The sequence below is a fragment of the Rhipicephalus microplus genome, chromosome 6, assembly GCF_043290135.1.
Source record: "Rhipicephalus microplus isolate Deutch F79 chromosome 6, USDA_Rmic, whole genome shotgun sequence".
NCBI lineage: Eukaryota > Metazoa > Arthropoda > Arachnida > Ixodida > Ixodidae > Rhipicephalus > Rhipicephalus microplus.
Window position 1 is genome coordinate 66,194,481 of NC_134705.1, and position 19,104 is coordinate 66,213,584.

The 19,104-nt window shown below is 41.9% G+C and overlaps 1 protein-coding gene across 1 annotated transcript in view; it reads right to left on the reverse strand.

Moving 5' to 3' along the window:
* Positions 1-15,407: 15,407 nt before the first annotated feature.
* Positions 15,408-19,104, reverse strand: part of LOC119167613 (AB hydrolase superfamily protein YfhM-like) — a 49,832-nt gene continuing 46,135 nt past the window's right edge. Inside the window, exon 7 of the mRNA XM_037419119.2 lies at positions 15,408-18,416. Coding sequence (XP_037275016.2) covers positions 18,001-18,416 — 416 coding nt within the window. The 3' untranslated portion in view covers positions 15,408-18,000. The remainder of the gene's footprint in view (positions 18,417-19,104) is intronic.

Here is a 19,104-nt window from a genome sequence, read left to right on the forward strand (position 1 = left end):
TTAACGGTGGACCCCTCTGCATATATACTGCAGGTGTTGCGCATGGTCCGCTTGATACTTATGTCACTACATACAGAAGCTACCCGGAAAACTATCATTTACTAGTTTTTGGCTATCATTACACAAAGCCCCTTTTTAATGCCTTGCAGTGAGTGAAAAAATGGTAATTTTATGGACATTAACGGTGGAAGGAATTTGTCAGCCAAAACATTAGTAGCCTCATGTATCGCTAAACAGATGTATCAGTTGCCACTTTCTTTTTCTCTCTCACATAGCCATTTGAAACCTTCAAGAATATGAATGGGAATCGGGGTGACATCATGATGTGGTGCATGCGTAGCGAGCCGACAGAGGGAAAAATGATGTCAAGCAGCGCAACATTCACACTTAGAGGGCGGTCTCACACTTACATACACGAATGCAATGCTCAGATTTAGTGAAACATATGAGAGCTCATTCTTTCAGCTATAAAACGAGTTCCGCTCGCACCACAAATAATTTGTAATACGGATGCGAATTGCAGCCGCTGAACTTTGAACAACGATTCTAATGATATCACATTCACGCATATTTCTAATCCGAAAAGTGAGTATTTATTTTGATATGCCTTAGGCAGTATTGAGTTCAGTGTGAAAAGTTAATACTCGCGCGCTTCTACAAGATAAACAGCACAGTACACATGGTCAGGAAAGTTTAGAGGCCTTATCAAGTGCGAAAAGTGCCTGTTGCTGTCTACAGAAGTGCTAAATAAAATCATCGGTTGACATCATAGATAACCAAAATATTTGAAATTATGACATCATGAAGTGACATCGCCGCTTGGTCTAAATTGAACAGATCCCCGAGAAACGTACAAACCAAATGAGGTGCAAAAACTTTTGGCGAGAGAATACAGTCGACCGAAAAGCAGAAACGAATGGCTGCTTCCGCGTCCAAATTCTCTAAGACAAACGCATATGGGATCTTGGCAGTCTTTTTGGGACATAAATTTCACACCACACCTGCGCACTTGCTGGGTTTTCACTAATACGACGGTAGACCTGTCAGAATCTGATCAGTTTGTGCACACGGCACTGCAGATATTTTCATTCCAGCTTAAGAACAGCAGCACAGTGGTGTGGTATATGACGTGATCGCACAAAATGATTGCTTCAATAGTGCTCACCTATGTGAGTACTCATAGCACTAGCATGTGATATGGTTATCGCGAAAACTCACGCACAGTCTTTTTTTTCAAGGTTCCAATTCTTTTGTTTCAAACTTTAAATCACCTCCTGTCTCCCACACCCGTTGTGATTTTACCATCTTAAGTGTATGGACAGCACGCTAGCTGATTGGGACCCTTGGCTTAGTGAGTGGAAGCTGCAAAACCAGTCCGGGTATGAACTGGTTTGCAGCATTTGTCATTTGGGAGGTGCAGGGGAATAGGCGGCTGACACATTTGTGGCTGCACCCAGTGAGCACATGAAGAAGTTCATTGGAGAAATACGCTTCAGTGTGTCTACATGTTCTGCGAACGTCTCATTTTCTAGATGTCTTTGGTGGCCGATGCTGAGGGTAAATGCGTTATGTCCCGCTATGGTCAGTGAAGGCCGGGTGCCCAGAAAGTAAGATGTAACATGACTTACATGAGTGAACAGATTATTTGCCAAAGCTAAGCTTTGCTAGAGGTAAATGGTGACCATCTTGTCTATTTCACGCAGTTCAAGCTTTATTCCTGCTACCTCTCTGCTAGACCAGTCACTGCCCACTACAACAAGCAAATGACATCACATCAATGATCTTCGAGCACGCAGTGATCATTCGCAATACATGTGTTACCGTAATTTGAGAATAAGTATTACGCTAGCAAACAGATTTTTTATCAAGAAGTTGTCATACTGAAAATATTGTTTCCAAACTTCAGGGGGCGTCAAGACACTTGATGTTTGTTTTGCTTCGCCCGGCTGGGAACGCTGTAGAGCTCACGCCGCCATTCGCACTTTTTGCTGCCGTCAGGAAAATATGGCTCATTAACTCACAGTTTCTAATATAGTTACTGCGCACATGCAAGTTTGTTTTTTTACCAAATTGCCCGCAAACTATCCACGAACTTGTCAGTGGGCCCTTTTCAAGTCTGAAAGCACCTCTATAAAGATCACCGAAATCGAAACTGGGGGTCCGTAGCTGCTGAAGTTATCCGCCTCGCAGTGATAAAAAATTTCGGGGGCTTAGTATTTTTCAGGAAGGATTTGCAGACGATTCAACCTACCTCTCAGTTAGCAATTGTCGCCACTCTGTTCAACGTTCATAGAGGCAGCTTGGCTTTGTGACCTCCCATCCTCTTCCAAGAAAAAAAAAACGCGACGCGCGTCATGTCGCCACTTCTTCACATGTGCACACTAGTCTCTCGAAAAAGTTTCAATAATATACTACCCTTTAACCAGTGTCACGTAGAACAGACACTGCCAAGCATCCCTTACCTCCCCACGAAGAAGAGATCACCAGTTAATGTCCTAGGAATCTCAAAAATAGAAGGCAAAGTAAAGTTCTTTGTGTACTTCAGAAACACTTCTGCAGTCCCCTGGCTACAAATACGAGCAGCCAAGCAGGTCCTGGAATCCTCGGCACAATTTCGTAACCACTTGTTCAGGAATGTGGCACACTTTGTTTTCTTCTTTTTTTATGTCACTCCGTCTCTTTCTTTTTTTTTCAGCCGCCTCTTTGGGTTACGTTGTGTATTGCAGATGTAAGTTTACCCACTGGGCTAGACAGTGAAGTCTGAAATCCCGAAAAATAATCGATATGTGTTTTGTCGGCATAGTCATGTTCAGCGGCATCACTTTTGAAAAACGTCAGAATTGACACGAGACAACTTCATGGTTCTTTTCACAGATGACGCCACCAGCAAAAAATGTTTGCAATATTTATTGTTTGTTGAAATTGTTTTGAGTCAAGCGCTGCTACGCAAAGTTAGTCAGCGCTGGTAATTACAAAATTAGACATAGTCCTGCTAATGTGCAATAATAGTGAATGAGTAATAAAAGATAAAAAAGTAAATTTGCACAAACTTGGCAAGCAGAAAAATGAGCTTAATTCACTCTGGCTTACATTTTTCTAATTAAATTGAGACAATTTTTTTCTGCTTAGAAAGGCTGGCAGCTTCAATATTGAAAATTTCAGATTTTCATCTTAGACAGTTTTTCCATACCGCTGGTAATGCCTGAACAAGTGGATACTTAAATTTGTGAATTCAAGCAATTATTACTCATGAGCTATTCGTCAGAACGCGAAACACCTTCGCATAGACATTAGGTACATTGTAGCCTGGTAACCCATTCAATATTGTTGCTCTACAAAAAAAAGAAAAAAGGTTATTCACTCATAAACCTACATTGTACTTCTCATTTTAATTGAAGCCTGCATGGGTTTTCGATTCATTTACTGGCTACATTTCTTCATAGAATCCTTGCATATGTCTTTATGAAGAGGCTCAGGAAATTCCATTTGGTTATGTTGAGCAGTTTGGCCACACTTCCAGTGCAACGGAGGCTTGTACAGCAAAAGCACTGGTCTTTGCTCGCACTGTTTTGGGTGCTATGCGAAACCGCTTCAGACAAGGCGACAATACTAGCTGTCATTAGAAAGTGGAGAGTGTAAGCTTTCTAATGCTATACGATTCAAATCAATAGGCTGAGTATAGAACGTCAGCAAACAGTGAATAAAATGCAGAGCGGGTGCTGCCGGACTGGGACCACCACCTTAATGAATGATTTTGTTGGGCTAGTTGGTACATGCTTACTTAATTCTAAAAAGATGCTTACCATCGGGTAAAAAAATTGAGGACAGAACATAAAGGGCATCCCTCGCAACTAACTTCATTCTCCGAAAATCAGCACAATATATAAGCGTAGCAACCTTGCGCACGCACATTGCTTCACATGCTAATCAAAAAACATGAGATAAGATTGACAAAAAAATTGTGACAAAAAACCACCAAACAAAAAAAAAAGATTCTGGAGAATGAAATTCCCCACCAAGCAGAGCAACAGATGTAATACTAGCATGCGTATCTCTTTTCTTTTTGATGTAGTATGCTTCCGTACTTTTGCGTGCTAAGGTGTCATACGCCTTCCAAAGAAGGATACACCTAAAAACCAAGCCTCACACTTGCAGGAACCACCATGTGCAGGCAAACGTGCCGGTGCATAAAGGAAAGAATTAGAGAGCAGGAACTTCCTGTGAAAAATAAACTTTCGGCCTATTTGCCAGCACATTCTGGTTTCTGAATATGTGAGGCTAGGTTTTCCAGTGTATCCGTGCCGCACATTATCCAGTATCCAGTGCCACACAATAAAAAGAAGGGAGATACGCATGTTAGTGTTACACCTGTTGCTCTGCGTGGTGGGAAATTTTCCTTTCTGAGAATATTTTTTTGTTTAGTGGCTTTTTTGTCATAATTTTGTGTTGTCAATCTTAGTGCATGTTTTTCTACTAGCATGTGAGGCATTGTGCACGCACATAGTTGCCACGCTCATATATTTCTCTGATTTTCTAAGAATAAAATTAGTTGGGAGTGACGCCTTTTTTGTTCTGTCCTCAATTTTGCTTCCCGATGGTATGCATCTTTGTGTATCTCAGTAAGTACTGTGTTATTTTCCAATAACGAAACCCCTGCTACACCAAAATTTTTCTGTTCACCTGGCCATCTTGTTACAGCAAGGGTAAGCTGTATACAGAAAAAATACAAGAGATAAAAACATTAAACCATTCTCCAGAATAAAAATATCAGGATAAGTGAAATGAAAAAGATGCAGCCTGACTGCTCGTATCTGTAAATCCAACCAAAAGAGAATGCTCTTTCTCTCAAAGGTACAACGATAGCAAGCTTACACAAGCGTCAATTGACCTTGCAACCTCCTTCACCTTGACTATCTCCCTAACCCTCTGACCTAGACTAATTGCCAGAAACACACTGTCTTCAAAAATGGGTCTAACCCGTCAACCCACGCAAGGATTCCGAGAAACCTTTAAACTGCTGATTATAGACTGCAGTGGTGCTAACAGAGTGTTTCATTATGTAAGGCTCCTGTCTGAGCCACTGAGCCTCCTGCATGTCATAGAACAAAATGAGCATTTAAGGGCTCAATTATTTTTCATAGACACAGCGTGAGCACTCACAGAAAATATTTTCATAGCATTTTTTTCTTTTGCAATTAGTAGTTATTGACACACTCATCATGGATGGAACAGCTAGTTACCTAGAAAATAGTTTTACAGTTCTCAATCATGATTTGGGTTTCAGAGGGCGCTAAACAAGTGAGGTGGGACGTAACGTGGTTTCCATGCGAACAGAGCTGGCTACATGAACACAAAACCGTATGGACGTAGTCACCACACAGAGAACTTTCCTCAATGAAGGCTTTCTGGGCGCAGCGATAATTACCTTGGAAATGTAAATATGCATGACCCATTAAAGTGCGCAGCCAAAGCAAGGGCATCAGCCTTTGTGCTCCCATGCAAGTCTGCCCCCTCTTCATTTGAAAAAGTCTGCTAGGAGAGCACTTGCAAGGGTTGTGGAAGCCAACACAATTTTATTACGTAGAAGGCAGTGGGTTGTTATACAGAAACCAAAGGGGTGTTCTAGAAGTAATGGTATGACAAGCACTGTGAAGTTGATTTTAAGTGCGATGCAGCATATATGACTTGTTGATATTTAGTATATAGCCACCATGCCCCCGCATATCTATCCCACAAGTTAACTTGCCTGCAAAAGCTGCTCCGAGCAAATGCAATTGGAGGGACAAAAGATACAAACATGCACCATCTTCCAACTGAAATTTATTGCAAAGCAGTGCTGATTTATATACAGTCCTTCAATCAGAACAGACAATCAGCCCATGAAAAATATAGAAGACGTTGTTAGCAGCTTTTTGACAAAACGTTGCCATGTTCCTCCTTCGTGACAGGTGTTCTAATATGATAGAGCTCATAATGCCTCACTATCACAGGAGCTTGACGAATTCCTGCCTTTCTTCAAACAGCAGATTTCCGCTCATAACATAGAATCTGCATGGAACCTATTGAAAACCAAACTTTTATCGCTCATAAAGTCATTCGTTCCATCTCGAGTAATCACATCTAAGCGTCAGGAAGGTAAACCATGGATTAGTAGAAATATTTGCGCATTGATAAATGAAAGACATCGCCTGTATTGCAGGCACTGCAAATCGCCGAATCCAGACCTTTTCAGCAAGATGTAGGAACTCGGTAAAAATATAGCAAAAGAAATGCGCGAGGCAGAAAGCGCGTATCCAGATGCAATGGGCGAGAAATAAAAACTAACGCAAAAGAAATCTAGAAGTACGTCAGAACCAAGCGAACGGTGAAGGATCCTATTCCGGATATCATAGATGGCAATAATTATACCGGTGACCTAAAAGGAAAGGCTGAAAAGTTCAGTAACTACTTCGAATCTATATTCGTACAGTTGACCCCCAGGCCAGTGACCTGAAAACTGTTTTGAACATACCACAAATGAGTGATATATCCTTTTTTTGCGAGCAGGGAAGACTAACCCTACTACGAAACGTGAATGTGAAGTCAGCCCCCGGACCCAATCATAATTCGAATTATGTATTATAGAATTGTGCTGCATCGTTTGCCCCTTTTATAACGATTATCTATGAAAAGCCATTTGATTCCGGTGTTTTACCGCGTGACTGGAAAACTGCAAATGTAATTTTTATATTCAAAAGCGGCAATAATACACGGAGTCGAAACTACAGGCCTATTTCACTAACTAGTGTTTCATGCAAGGTACTAGAGCATATCATTTACTCTAACCTAATGGCTCATCTCCGAGAAAACAATTTTTTCACCCCAACACAGCATGGTTTTGGGAGAGGTCTCTCATGCGACACTAAATCGATTGAGTTTTCTCATAATATAGCTCTGTCGATTAATAATGGCAAACAGGGGGACTGTATTTTCTCAGACTTCCAAAAAGCCTTCGACTCGGTAACACACAATCTATTACTTGTAAAACTGTCTGCACTTAATATTCCTACGGCTCTTTTCCAGTGGATGCTTCCCTTACTGACCGAAAACAGTGTGTTGTTCTTAACGGAACGACCTCATCACATACAACAGTCTTGTAAGGTGTTCCTCAGGGATCTGTACTCGGGCCTTCTCTTTTTTTGATATTTATCAATGATATAGGCGAAGGAGTATCAGGCCGTTTATTGTGTACAACTACCAAGTGACCTCGACAAGATACTACTATGGCGCAATACGTCGACTATGACGCTAAATTTTTCTAAATGTAACATTGTCCAGTTTTCTACAAAACATCATACTTTAAATATGAAATACTCTCTTGATGGCGAAAGCCTCACGATTGTACCCAGCTACAAATATTTAGGGGTTTTATACAAAAATGACTTTTCCTGGAATGACCATATTGATTACGTAGCAGCGAAGGCTTGTCGCGTCCTCAACTTCCTAAGGCAAAACTTCAAGCAAGGTCCTCCTAAGTTGAAAGAAATCTTTTACTTTTCATATGTTCGCACTATATTAGAATATGGATGTTCCGCTTGGGACCCCGGTACAAAGACATGTATTGACGAATTAGAGCGCATCCAAAAGCGTGCAGCACGATTTGTGTCATCAAACTACAATCTCAGAAAAAGCTCTTCCAACATACGGGACAATCTTGGATGGCCGTGTTTGCAGGACAGGCGGAAATACATGCGCCGGAAACTGTTGCACAAAATTTTTTTAGGTGCAACAGACTTAAGGAAAGAAACCTACATACTTGATCCTACCTATAGATCTGCCCGCGTAGACCATTCCCTGAAGGTTAGGGAGTATAGGTGTCGGAACGACCTATATAAACGTTCTTTTTTTCCAAAAACAGCCCATAATTGAAATTGTCTCCCGAATGAAGTTGTACAGTCGTTGCCGACTTCCCCCGAAGAATGTTTGTTTAACCAGGTTTTACATGACATATGTGGGATATTTTGAACTTTAGCTCACCATATACAGCTTCTGTCAAGTTGTGTTTTCTACTCGTCTTTCGTATGAGGTTATGTATCTATAAAGTTAATTTATGTTTAAAAGTTTACTTTAATATTATGTTTCGTTGCTTTTTCGTGTTGTACAACCTGTATAAACCTCTTAGTAACGTGATGTTTAGTCTTTTTATAATGTTATTTATGTTTAGAGTGCTGATGTTATCTTTATTCTTACATATTGTCTGTTGCTTTTCATGTTGGATATACTACCTCTATCTTTTCCTGTTTGTTTCCCACCTACAATAATGCCCAGTTGGGCGCTGTAGGTATCTGAATAAATAAACAAAATAAAATAGTATAAGAATTACGATAAAAATGTTCAGAAATTAAGGTGGACAAACACAAAAATTTCGACCGCCAAAGACTGAACCTATAAACTTCGGATAATGCATTCGATGCTCCCATAAATTAGCTAAGGCGGCGGCTGTCCTCTTGTCGACATTATCTATTGTTTCCGAGCATGTAACCTGGGAGTGTTAGTGCGCACGATTCGTAGCACGTGATCTTTCTACGTGTTAGTAGCTGAAAATAAGCCCTCCTACGCTACCTAACGGCATTAAGTCTACAGGAACAAGACCCTCGCTATGAATGAACAAAAGGAATTTTTAGGGGCTCAATTTTCTTCGTTGAAGGAATTGTGTTCACCATGTGTTTAAAACATGTTTCCCACTTCTGCCTATTATCAGAGCTGCAGCCTTTTTAGTTCATTCAAGAGGTGGATCTGCAGAGGCAAGAAAGTACACTGCTAGTACTTCAACACTTTCTCCCTACCTCCTTGAGTCTGCGAGAGACACTGTACCTACAATGTTCACAGTTGCCTTCATAGTTGCTTTATTCCTTTCGTGGGCCTTCGATGTGCCCAGCTACTCCTCTTCACGCCTAGGATCTATCACATACGTAAGAAAACTCACAGCTAGCAACAACAACACATCTTGAGTGAAACCCGAAATCCTAAAATGGGATGTGTATTGAGAGAGTGCATCATCCACCTTGTTTGAGATGTGTCGACTGCCACAGAGCATTCTGCAAAGGCAAGTGCATGTTCACTTTTTAGCCAATTTTGAATACCACGACAAAAAAAGCTGCAATGGCTTCCAAGCTGAAGGTTCATACCACCAATGTGGGTGTTATTCTCTGAGAAACCACCTTATGTTCAAGAATTTAATTGTGCCTCATTCAAGAAGCAGCTATACTACTTTAAAACCTTGGAGCACATCATGAAAAAGCTTCAAAGTGGGCACGACATTCTACTTCCAGCCTAGTGATTCTGCCTAGTGATTCTGCCAAGTGATACACCAAAAAACTATCCACAAAGTATGAGGATCTTGCAGCACTGGAAGTCATCAACCTTTTATCAATATTTTTTTTCAGTACAGGCCATGTACAAGTCAATAAAAATCAATGCAATGATTAACAAAATATGAACCGCCTGCCAGCGCAATGGATATACTGCTCTGCGTCAAGAATGCAATCGAATTTCTTTGAGCAGTATCTTTCCCTGTAAAGTGTTGAATGTCACTGGCAGGTGTTTGGAAGTGTTTCTCACGCTGTTACTTGAGCCTATCTTTCCTGGCTAGGTCATAGAGTTGTGATTGTAATGACAGGGTATTAGTATTGAATCGAGCACTTCATCAATTCTTAAAGATCTGCACTTGACCAGTATTTAAAGGAACAATAATAACAGATTGGTAGATTTCAGTGCTTTACAATCTCCAGCTATGTGGATAATTTTTTACTGTTTGATTTGGTAGAACCTGTGGACTGCAAGAAGGTTGTCAAGCACAGTATGAAGGTTTTGCAGCACAAGCTCCAGCATCTTGTGGCAACAAATGAGATTCCCGAATGTTTCACAATCGAAGCCCAGCGCTTAACACAGCTTTTAACAAAATGGTGCACAAGTTGGCGGTATAAGTCTCGTCCAAAAAAGCCACTGCTGCCTTTCTCGTTAGGGAACACAAAAAGAGCCAAGAGGGCGGCCATGCACATGGCCTTGCAGAGTGTTCTCTGTGGATCACCTTAATGCAAGGTGGTAGAAGCAATTTCCAAGTAAGTGTCTAGACTTCATATTGCAGGTTCAACTCAAGACATGTCGCCTATAGCCGAGGATTTGCTCAGACATTTGAGGTATCCTAGACGCAGAAAGGAGCTACAGACCACCTGAAGGGCTGAAAGAAAAGAAGACGGCTGTTGCACTTGGCATGCACAATGTTTCTCCCAAACTCTGCTAGATAATACGGACAAAATGCTGAAGCTAAAGTAGTGTTTATGACCCCCGAAACTTTCAGACCTACGCAGACTCAATGACACAGAGCAACCTAAATGATTCTGATAGTAGAGTAGTTGATAATATTTTTACTTTATTTCGTACATACAACGTATACACTACATAAATTGAGATATTGAAAGTGAATGTACGCAAATATGACACATTTATGATATTTGGTTGCATACAGTACATTGCATCGGTGTTACACGATCACATCTGCGCGTCAGAAGGGTTGATTTAGAAGTGTGGCAGTTTGGGCTAGTTGGTATGTCATGACGATAGTTATAGCGCGAGAACAGAACGACGACGGGTCTAATTTCTTGATCACGATTAACAATGATCGTTGTCAGGTGGTGCAAATTATTCTGAATCAAGTTTGCCCAAAACGGGAGTCAAACCACAATTCGGGAGCCAAATCACGATCAAAAGTGCCCGTGTGACACCGGCAGTGAGCATTACTTACGTCACAATTAGTGCGACGAATGCTGCGATGGCAAAAAGGGCTACAAAACAGAAGACTGCAAACCCCGCTACTTACCCGATCATGCAGCGTGAGGAGTGGTCATGTGGAAGCCGTTGCCGCCGTTGAATGCCTCGCTTAGTTGTACATGGACAGGAGGGGGCACTGCAGAACACAAAGCCAAGAAATGCAGCCACGCAGACTCTATATAAACTAAATTTTCATATTGTTAACTACTGATGAAAAGACCGCGGCGGAAACCTCCATTATTTTGAGCGCGAAACGCTATCACGTGACTATGACAGCCCATGATGCAAGGCGGGACCCGATGATGGCAATGTATGGCCTCTGAGACAAATAAAGCCAGTGTCAACCTTAAAGGCCATTGCTTGTTTTATAACTAGGTAATTTTCGATATTCTTCGCGCAAAGCGTTATATTATTTTTATTCATGACTCCATTTTGGTTTTGGTGACATCTGATGAGCGCAACGTGGAAACCATCGTAAAAACGCATCATGAGGGTGAAAAAAAAAGCAAGTGACGAGTGCATAACAGAAACTTCAGTTGACCTGTACAAGCCATAGCGTTATCCTGCGGATATTTTAGTGCGTAGAGTAATTTGGTTCTTTGTAAATAACTTTTGTCTCACTTTTTTATGCTGCCTTACCTGTCTTTACCTTTACTGTTACAAAACCACTTTGAAAATGAAGTTGAGATTGAAACTTGTGCAATTTCAATTTCGACTCCCTATTATCGTCATCATCATAGTAACACAGTAGCATAGAGCATATTTTTGTATGTTTTCGCACTGAATTCTCGGTCAAAGGCGTCAAGTTAGGGTGGCTTAGTCAAGCGTGAGGAGTCGTTCAAGTGCGACCGATAACGACAACTTCTAGTGCAAAAAGCAGAGTACCTTCACGCAACAGCTAAGCATCATCAGTGAGCTCACTTGATGCAGATCTTCCTACACAAAATAAGGTCCATAGCAGAGACATTTGAGCGCGTAAGTGCATGATAGGCAATTTGTGGGTGAACTGGATGCTGTTCACACCACGATTTCAGCTTTATTTCCCCGTTGCAAGTCAAAAAACTACAACTATTGAACGGATGGTGATACTCCGACTTTCCGTAGCCGGCAAACCCGTTGCCCTTGTCTACAGTTTAGATTTCGGTCCTCCAACTGAGGTGACTACACAACCAGAAATGAATTCTTCAAGCACACTCTATGCCGACACGCAACAAACGGTATACCCACTGCACCCTTCGCTGCTGAAAGCGACAAGCTAAATAACGTCTCAGCTCTCCCCCCCCCCCCTTCCTGCGTCAATCCTAGAAGTGCACGAATGTAACAATGCACAGCAGCGCGACAAGATGATCAGGCAACAGACCTCCCCAGGTATGAATCACCATTTGTGCAACCTAGCGACAATAGTTCACAATAGTCATGTACAGAGCTCGTCAAGTTCACCAAGCAGTGGCAGCTCGCACACGACTTTCAGCTCAAATCGGCCTCAGAGTAACTTATTACTTGACATTGTGATAAATGCAGCTACGCCTTCATTGTGTTGTGACCAACTAGAGAAACACTGCAGCTGACCAAATGTATTACGCGTCCATGCAGCTGCATAAACGTGGTGCTACTTATGCATGTGCATCACGCTGGAACAGAAAGGGAAGCTCGCCTGAATGTTGACAGGTTACCAAACCTACCCTGCCGACAACAAACATGCTGCCTAAAAAGCCTACCCTGCACTAGCAGATATAGTAGAAAAAAATGAAATAGTTAAAAAAGTACTGTAGAGAGAAAGCATCGAAGCTTCCTTTACAGAAGAAAGAAGACTCCATTAAGACTGGAACCATTCACTGGTGGTGTTGTGGAACCACTAGCGGCCAGAACTTACAGCATTGAAGTGCTCAGTAGCATGTTAAGAAGAAAGGAGCACACCTGTGACATATGCCTCGGCCGTTTGTGTTGTGATCAACTAGAAAAACACCGAAGTTGACCAAATCTTTCATGTCACCCAGGCAGCTGCATAAACCTGGTGCTACTTCTACATCTGCTACATAGAAAGCTGCGTGAAGTCATGTGAAGAAAGAATGGCATCTCATAAGCAGCTTTGCCTCAGTTGTGTGTCTTCTCGCTTGACCTACGCGAGCAAGGGAATCGCTATCGGTAGGTCATTTGTTCAAGCCGACATAAGCCTTACAGTCAAAGCGAAACTGAAGCCAGGCCTTGGACAAATGACAAGACGACCGCAGTGGTTTGGTGTTATTTCTGGGCTGCAAAGTGTGTTGTGCAGGCTTGACATCTCCTTGTTGGCTTCTCCCAGATTTGCTGTGGATGACATTGTTCGCAGATTACTGTGCCCTTTCACGATACTGCAATTTGTGGTTTAGGTTTTCTTACCAACAACACAGTGTTTTCAGCAGGCGTGCCTTCTCTATGTTAGTGTTTACTGTGTTTGTTGTGAGTGATCGTTCTTTAGTGGTGTGGCACTTACTTCATCGCGGTGTGGTTCGATGCTTATATTTGCTTACAGACAGTCTGTTCTACAGGCCTGGTGTTTGCTGTGTGTGCCGTGAATAATATATTTGGCAGTGACAGAGTAACAAACATTTTTACGATTGCTTAATTTTTGGTCGATGTTTACTTACTCGCAGTTATTAAGAAGACATCAAATGCTTTCATGACGATGCGAGTTCCCAACAAAGCTGTAAAAGCAGAGCACGTGAAATAGCTGCTATATTGCTTTTCGTCAGTCACCGAAGCTACCAGATACTTGAGTTCTGCAAACAGTTGTCAAGGCAGTTTTGGACCAGAATGGGCACTTTTTCTTTTCGAAGGCTCAGCATGTCTATACATTTATTACGACTTCGACCGCCCTCCTAAAATTTCTGCGATCGACCCGCCTCGTCGAGCGTTTGTGACAGTCCAGTGTGTGTGTGTTTTCGCTTCCTCCCGCTTTCTTTTTCTCTCTCATTCCGTTTCCCTTACCTTTCTGTCTCCCTTCCCAAGTGCAGGGTAGCCAACCAGATAATTTCTTTTCGGTGATTCTCCCTGCCTTTCTTCTTACCACACACACACACACACACACACACACACACACACACACACACACACACACACACACACACACACACACACACACACACACACACACACACACACACACACACACACACACACACACACACACACACACACACACACACACACACACACACACACCACACACACACACACACATATATATATATATATATATATATATATCTTTAGACCGCGATTTTACTTTATTACTATATCTAGTTACGGATTTTCCTGCTTGCATCTTATTCTCAAACCATTGCATTGCTTTCTATGTTCTCTAAGAGAGTAAGGGCTATGTGAAACAGCTGTTTTTAGCTCCATGGTTCCAATTGTTTCCACTTCCAAAATTCTTAGCAATCATATGGTTTGTTGCGGCTGTTGCGTTGCATCATGCAAGCATGTAGGTCCTGTTTTAGTAGATCTGTTTACTGTGTGTTTAATCTGAAAGCACTCTTTAAAACATGAGTGTGCTAATGCATCATAATGGAGGCACAGTTTGATTTAAATACTTCTTGCTCGCTTCATAATGTAATGGTTCCCATGCTATTTTCTCAACCACACAGTAATAATTAAAATAGACCGGTAATTTATTTTTGAAGTCTGCATTCATGCATGTTAAAATGAAGCCTGCCTGCAGCAGGCGTTTTGTAGCCTGGAAATTTGGGGTCCTGAAAGGCTTGCTCTCGTACATATCTTTCCCACATATGAATTCACTGTGATTAGTGTATCTAGCTACAGACTTAAGAAGGCGACGAAATGGTTTCCACCATGTGATTGTGTTCTTGTGTTTCTTTTTTTTTTGCCGATGCAGTTACTCTGTGTGAAGAACGTATGCTGCGGAGCTATAGAGGCAAAGTCAGGTGGCTCATGGTGGTGTTTTTTGTGTCCTGCCCTACGCCAATCGTGTATTGTCAAACAAACAAATAAATGGAAAGTAGAGTGCAGCTGTATAAAAAAATCAGATTCATAGAAGGATTAGTGTGTGCAAAAACATAGGCTGAACTGTTTGTTGTCTGTATTGTTCATGCTTCTTCTATTTCTTACTCAACCACACTATCTAGCCACTGTCAGCCATTGTTCAAATGAGTACACGAAGTTGAAGATGTTGCCATGTGTGTTATTGGATGTTACAGTGTTAATGGTCTCCATGTTGTCTCTACGTTCGCTGTTAGACATGGGTTTGATGTCTGTATACAATGTTGGTGCAATGTGATTATTTGATTGTTTGATTGTACTTGATACCATCACGTTAGGGCAATGTGATAATTTGAATGTTGTTGCCTCGTTAAAAACAACACGTTAGGACAACGTCATTATTTGAATGTTGCTGTAACATTAAAAACACTGTGTTATGGTTATGTAACATTAAAACACTGTGCAAAGTAATATAAACGTCGGTGCAATGTTATATTTTATCGTCTAACGTTGCCTCACAATTGTTACATTCAAACCACGTTGACTAAACGTTCTGCGTTACCTGGGTAGCTAACAAGCAAATATTAATCCCAAAATAAGCAAAAAAAAAACAAGTGGCGTGACTTTTTTGAATCGCAAATTTATTTGAAGCAGCAAAAGTGTATTGCATTTTCTTAATCTTCAAAATATTTTAGAGACAACAAGACGCCACTCACATATGAAAGGAAGTTTGAAAATTCCCTTAGGGTTTATCGTATGGTGAAAACATGCGCATTTATCAAGGATAACACACATGTACTCCAGGGCAATCTACAATTGGTTGAATGCAGTTTGTGAGTGAATCACTCAATGTACTTGGTGATTCTGTCGACATTTGTTCACTGCCACACGCAACTACAAAATTCATCGACAAGAGTGCTATCATTGAACGGCGAATGCGTTAGTGGTGAGCGAGATTATGACTAAAAGTGCGGTATTTGCTGTAAACCTGTAAGCAAGCCTAAAAATTGCGACATACGACTAGACGGAAAAGCAGCTCAAATCGCTTCGCTATCAGCGGTACTGACAACTGTGCTAAAGAACTGCGCGATATGCTGGTGCAGAGCCTAAATAAACAGCACTATGCTATTTCCAATTTTGTGCCTCAAACATGGTGTGGCTAGATTTCAGGCATAGCAAGTCTCGAGCACCTGACTTTGTGACGTTTACGCCGCGTTATGTGACTTAGAGTGAATAAACGCATTTGCGCCCTTCAATTATATGTGTTTGCTTTAGAATTTTCGACGAACAAAAAAGAAACGCTAAAAACAGTGGCTTTTGATGTTTTCGCTAAGCCTGAGCTTTTTTATTATCAATTCTAACAGCTAAAATTCAGTGCTGTACGGTGGGAATTTCTCCAGAGTGCTTGGTTTTTAAAGTGTGGAGCACTTTAGGGCCTGGTATGTTGTCCCACCTGTAGTGCCATCTGCCCTTAATTTCACTTGCTTTCACGCAGGCAAAACCATACACACTTAGCGTCAAACGAAATGAAAACAAAACAAGCAACAGGAGGGCAATAGTGCATGCCTTCCGGTCATCAACCATGACAGAGATAAACTCTCCGGCTTGGAATCACTGCGCAAGTCTAGGGTGATGTCTAGATGGCGCACTCTGTACCACTCGCTGCTCGCGTTGCGTTTGATGCTGATAATATATATAATACAGATGTATAACCTATAGTCATATGTGCTGAGCTATAGCAAGGAGGCCCGAAAAGGAAACGAGTATCAGAAGAAGTTATACTGTGGTGAGGAGCAAAAAAAGCGGGACGAGAGAAAGAAACAATTGGATAACCAAGCATGGCATCACATGGCCGAAATTGTATATAGCATAATCATGTATTAAGTCATAACAGAGCCAAGAAAGGGGAAATAGAAATCTTGCAATGAGGAATTCTAAAAACGAACGTGAGATCTGGATCCGACGTTTTGAGGTGCGAACTTGTCTACCATGTGCGCTTGTCGTGATAGGCAAGTGGTCTTGTCCGTCACGATAAGTGAACATCATGACAAGCGAAGGACAACCGAACAAAATTCGAAAATGGGGGGTGATGGCCAAGCGGACTTGGCCATCACGCCCTCTTTTTGAATTTCTCATAACCATGTATAGTATAATATAGCAAGAAGCAGGAAAAGAATGTGGGGGTGATGAGAACGGGTGGTGTTTTCCACTTTATCCGAATGAAAGCGTTTTTTCTGGCCACGGATGCTCAGCAGGCTGCACATTTGAAACGACAACGCACGTGAGCGTTGCTTATTTGGAAAAATTTAAGATATATGTCTAGTTTTGCGTAACGAATTCAACTGAATGCGACATTAGTCGAAGCGATGACTGAGTTTGCCGTATCTTCGCGGTACGGTGGTGAAGAGCAGGTGTTAAGTGTGAATTTGAACCGAAGCAGGATGCGTGGTAGACGTGGCTGTTGCCGTGACGCTATACTATTGCGTGTGTTGACGGGAATCGCCACATGACTGACGCTACGCGTGTTTCGCCACAGAAGGTCTCCGATACCCAGTATAACCAATGATGAACCGAGACGATGAGGAGAACTTCAGCTAGTCGGTACATCCTTGTAAGGGCAGAGCTCGCAAAGACAAAAGACGGAGGTCAGGGTAAAAAATAGCCTTCATTGTTGCTGTTCTTCGTCCATCATTTCTGCGTGCTGCGGTCATTATAAGAATGTACTGAAAAAAAGCGAAATCCTAGAATTGTGTTAGGAATCAGCTTATGACCGCACAAATTTTGTTGCAGAATGCAAGCATGTTGTCGGCATGAGTCTTGCATAAGAGGCGGTAGTTCAAGTTAGGTGTGAAATACTGAAGTCAAGCAGTAAAACAACCCATGCATGAACGAGTCACACCCGTACCGTTGACACCGTAATGGACCTACAGTGTCAATATACTTCATAGTGTCAACATACTTCATAAGTTGAAATTGAAATGTATCCTTAACCCAAAGCATGAATGTAACATTTTCGAAGTCTGCTAAACTTGAGCTCATGAAGAAACACGCCTGTAAAGAATTTCCTAATGAATGCCAACTCTAGAAGACATCATAAGTGTATCACGGGAGAGGTGCACCGGCAGTATCGGAATCTTGAAGGTTCCATTAACAGATTATCCCACAACCTTGAAGAAGTAGAGAGCTAATAGATTTGTAAAAAGTGCTTACTTTCTATTCTGTCACAAATCCGGGAACGCCAGTTTCCGGCGGAACAAACGCGATTGTATTCTGTGTCTGCGTTGCGTGAGGCGTCGCAGAGTGCCCACATGCGTTTGGTCTGTGGGTCGAAGTGTTCGTGTGTTGAGCGCTTAAAGTGATTTGTCTTGACTTAGAAAATTGGATGATGTATCGATTCACGGTGGCGGAGCATTCCCGCAGCAACCAGTGGCCCGCGTTCCTGTAGAACAAGACTGTCGGGGCCGTCAGCCAGTCTGCGTTGAACCTTGCAATGGGCCTTGTGAGAAACTCATCCTTCTGTCCCCAGAGAATCAGTGCTGGTATGCTGAGTCGCCTATATTGCAGCTTGTCCAGTTGTTTGTTATCGTGGTTGAAGGCGCGATAGTAGTTCAAGGCGCCAGTCAGGGCACCTATAATAAACAAGTGTCAGTCCACAATATTAGATGTACATCAGAGGATCAGTGGGCTTACATATGTGCAGCAAGAGTCCTACATTAGCCTTAAAACCACCACAAGATCACGGCAAGGTAGCCAGGGAGCCATGTGAGAAAAAGATAACTGGAGGTAGCACACTCCACATCCTCAAAAAGCGCAGTAGTACAAGTTCCACTTCCCGTCTGATGCAGGTTACGATACTTGAGATGAAATGTCCTGAATACGCAATTGGTAACACCAAACGTCACTGTCAGCGGTGATACTGGCTGTAGTGATGCCGCTGAAATAGAATCGTGAACAGGCATAGGGAAGGTTATATATAAAAGAACGTAAGTCGCTCAAGCACGAACGTAAGAAAGCAGATCGAGGTTTCTTGCCATTGCATTGCATTTCCTATCAAACAGTTTATGCTCGCCCGTGAATTCCTCCTCCCTTTAAAAATATCTTACCGCTTTCAAAAAGCAGGTTCCTGCGTTCCTTCTATTCAGCATATTTTATTGTTTTCGAAAGCAAGCAACACTGTATGGCTGTCACTTTCCACGCGGGCTTGAACCACTGGTAGATTACTGTTGTAATGGAATAGGAATAAGAGCACAGCAGTTCTTTTATGTATTTTTTTCTCTAATATATCTATGAGCATCTGAAGGCATGTAGTAGCTTTCG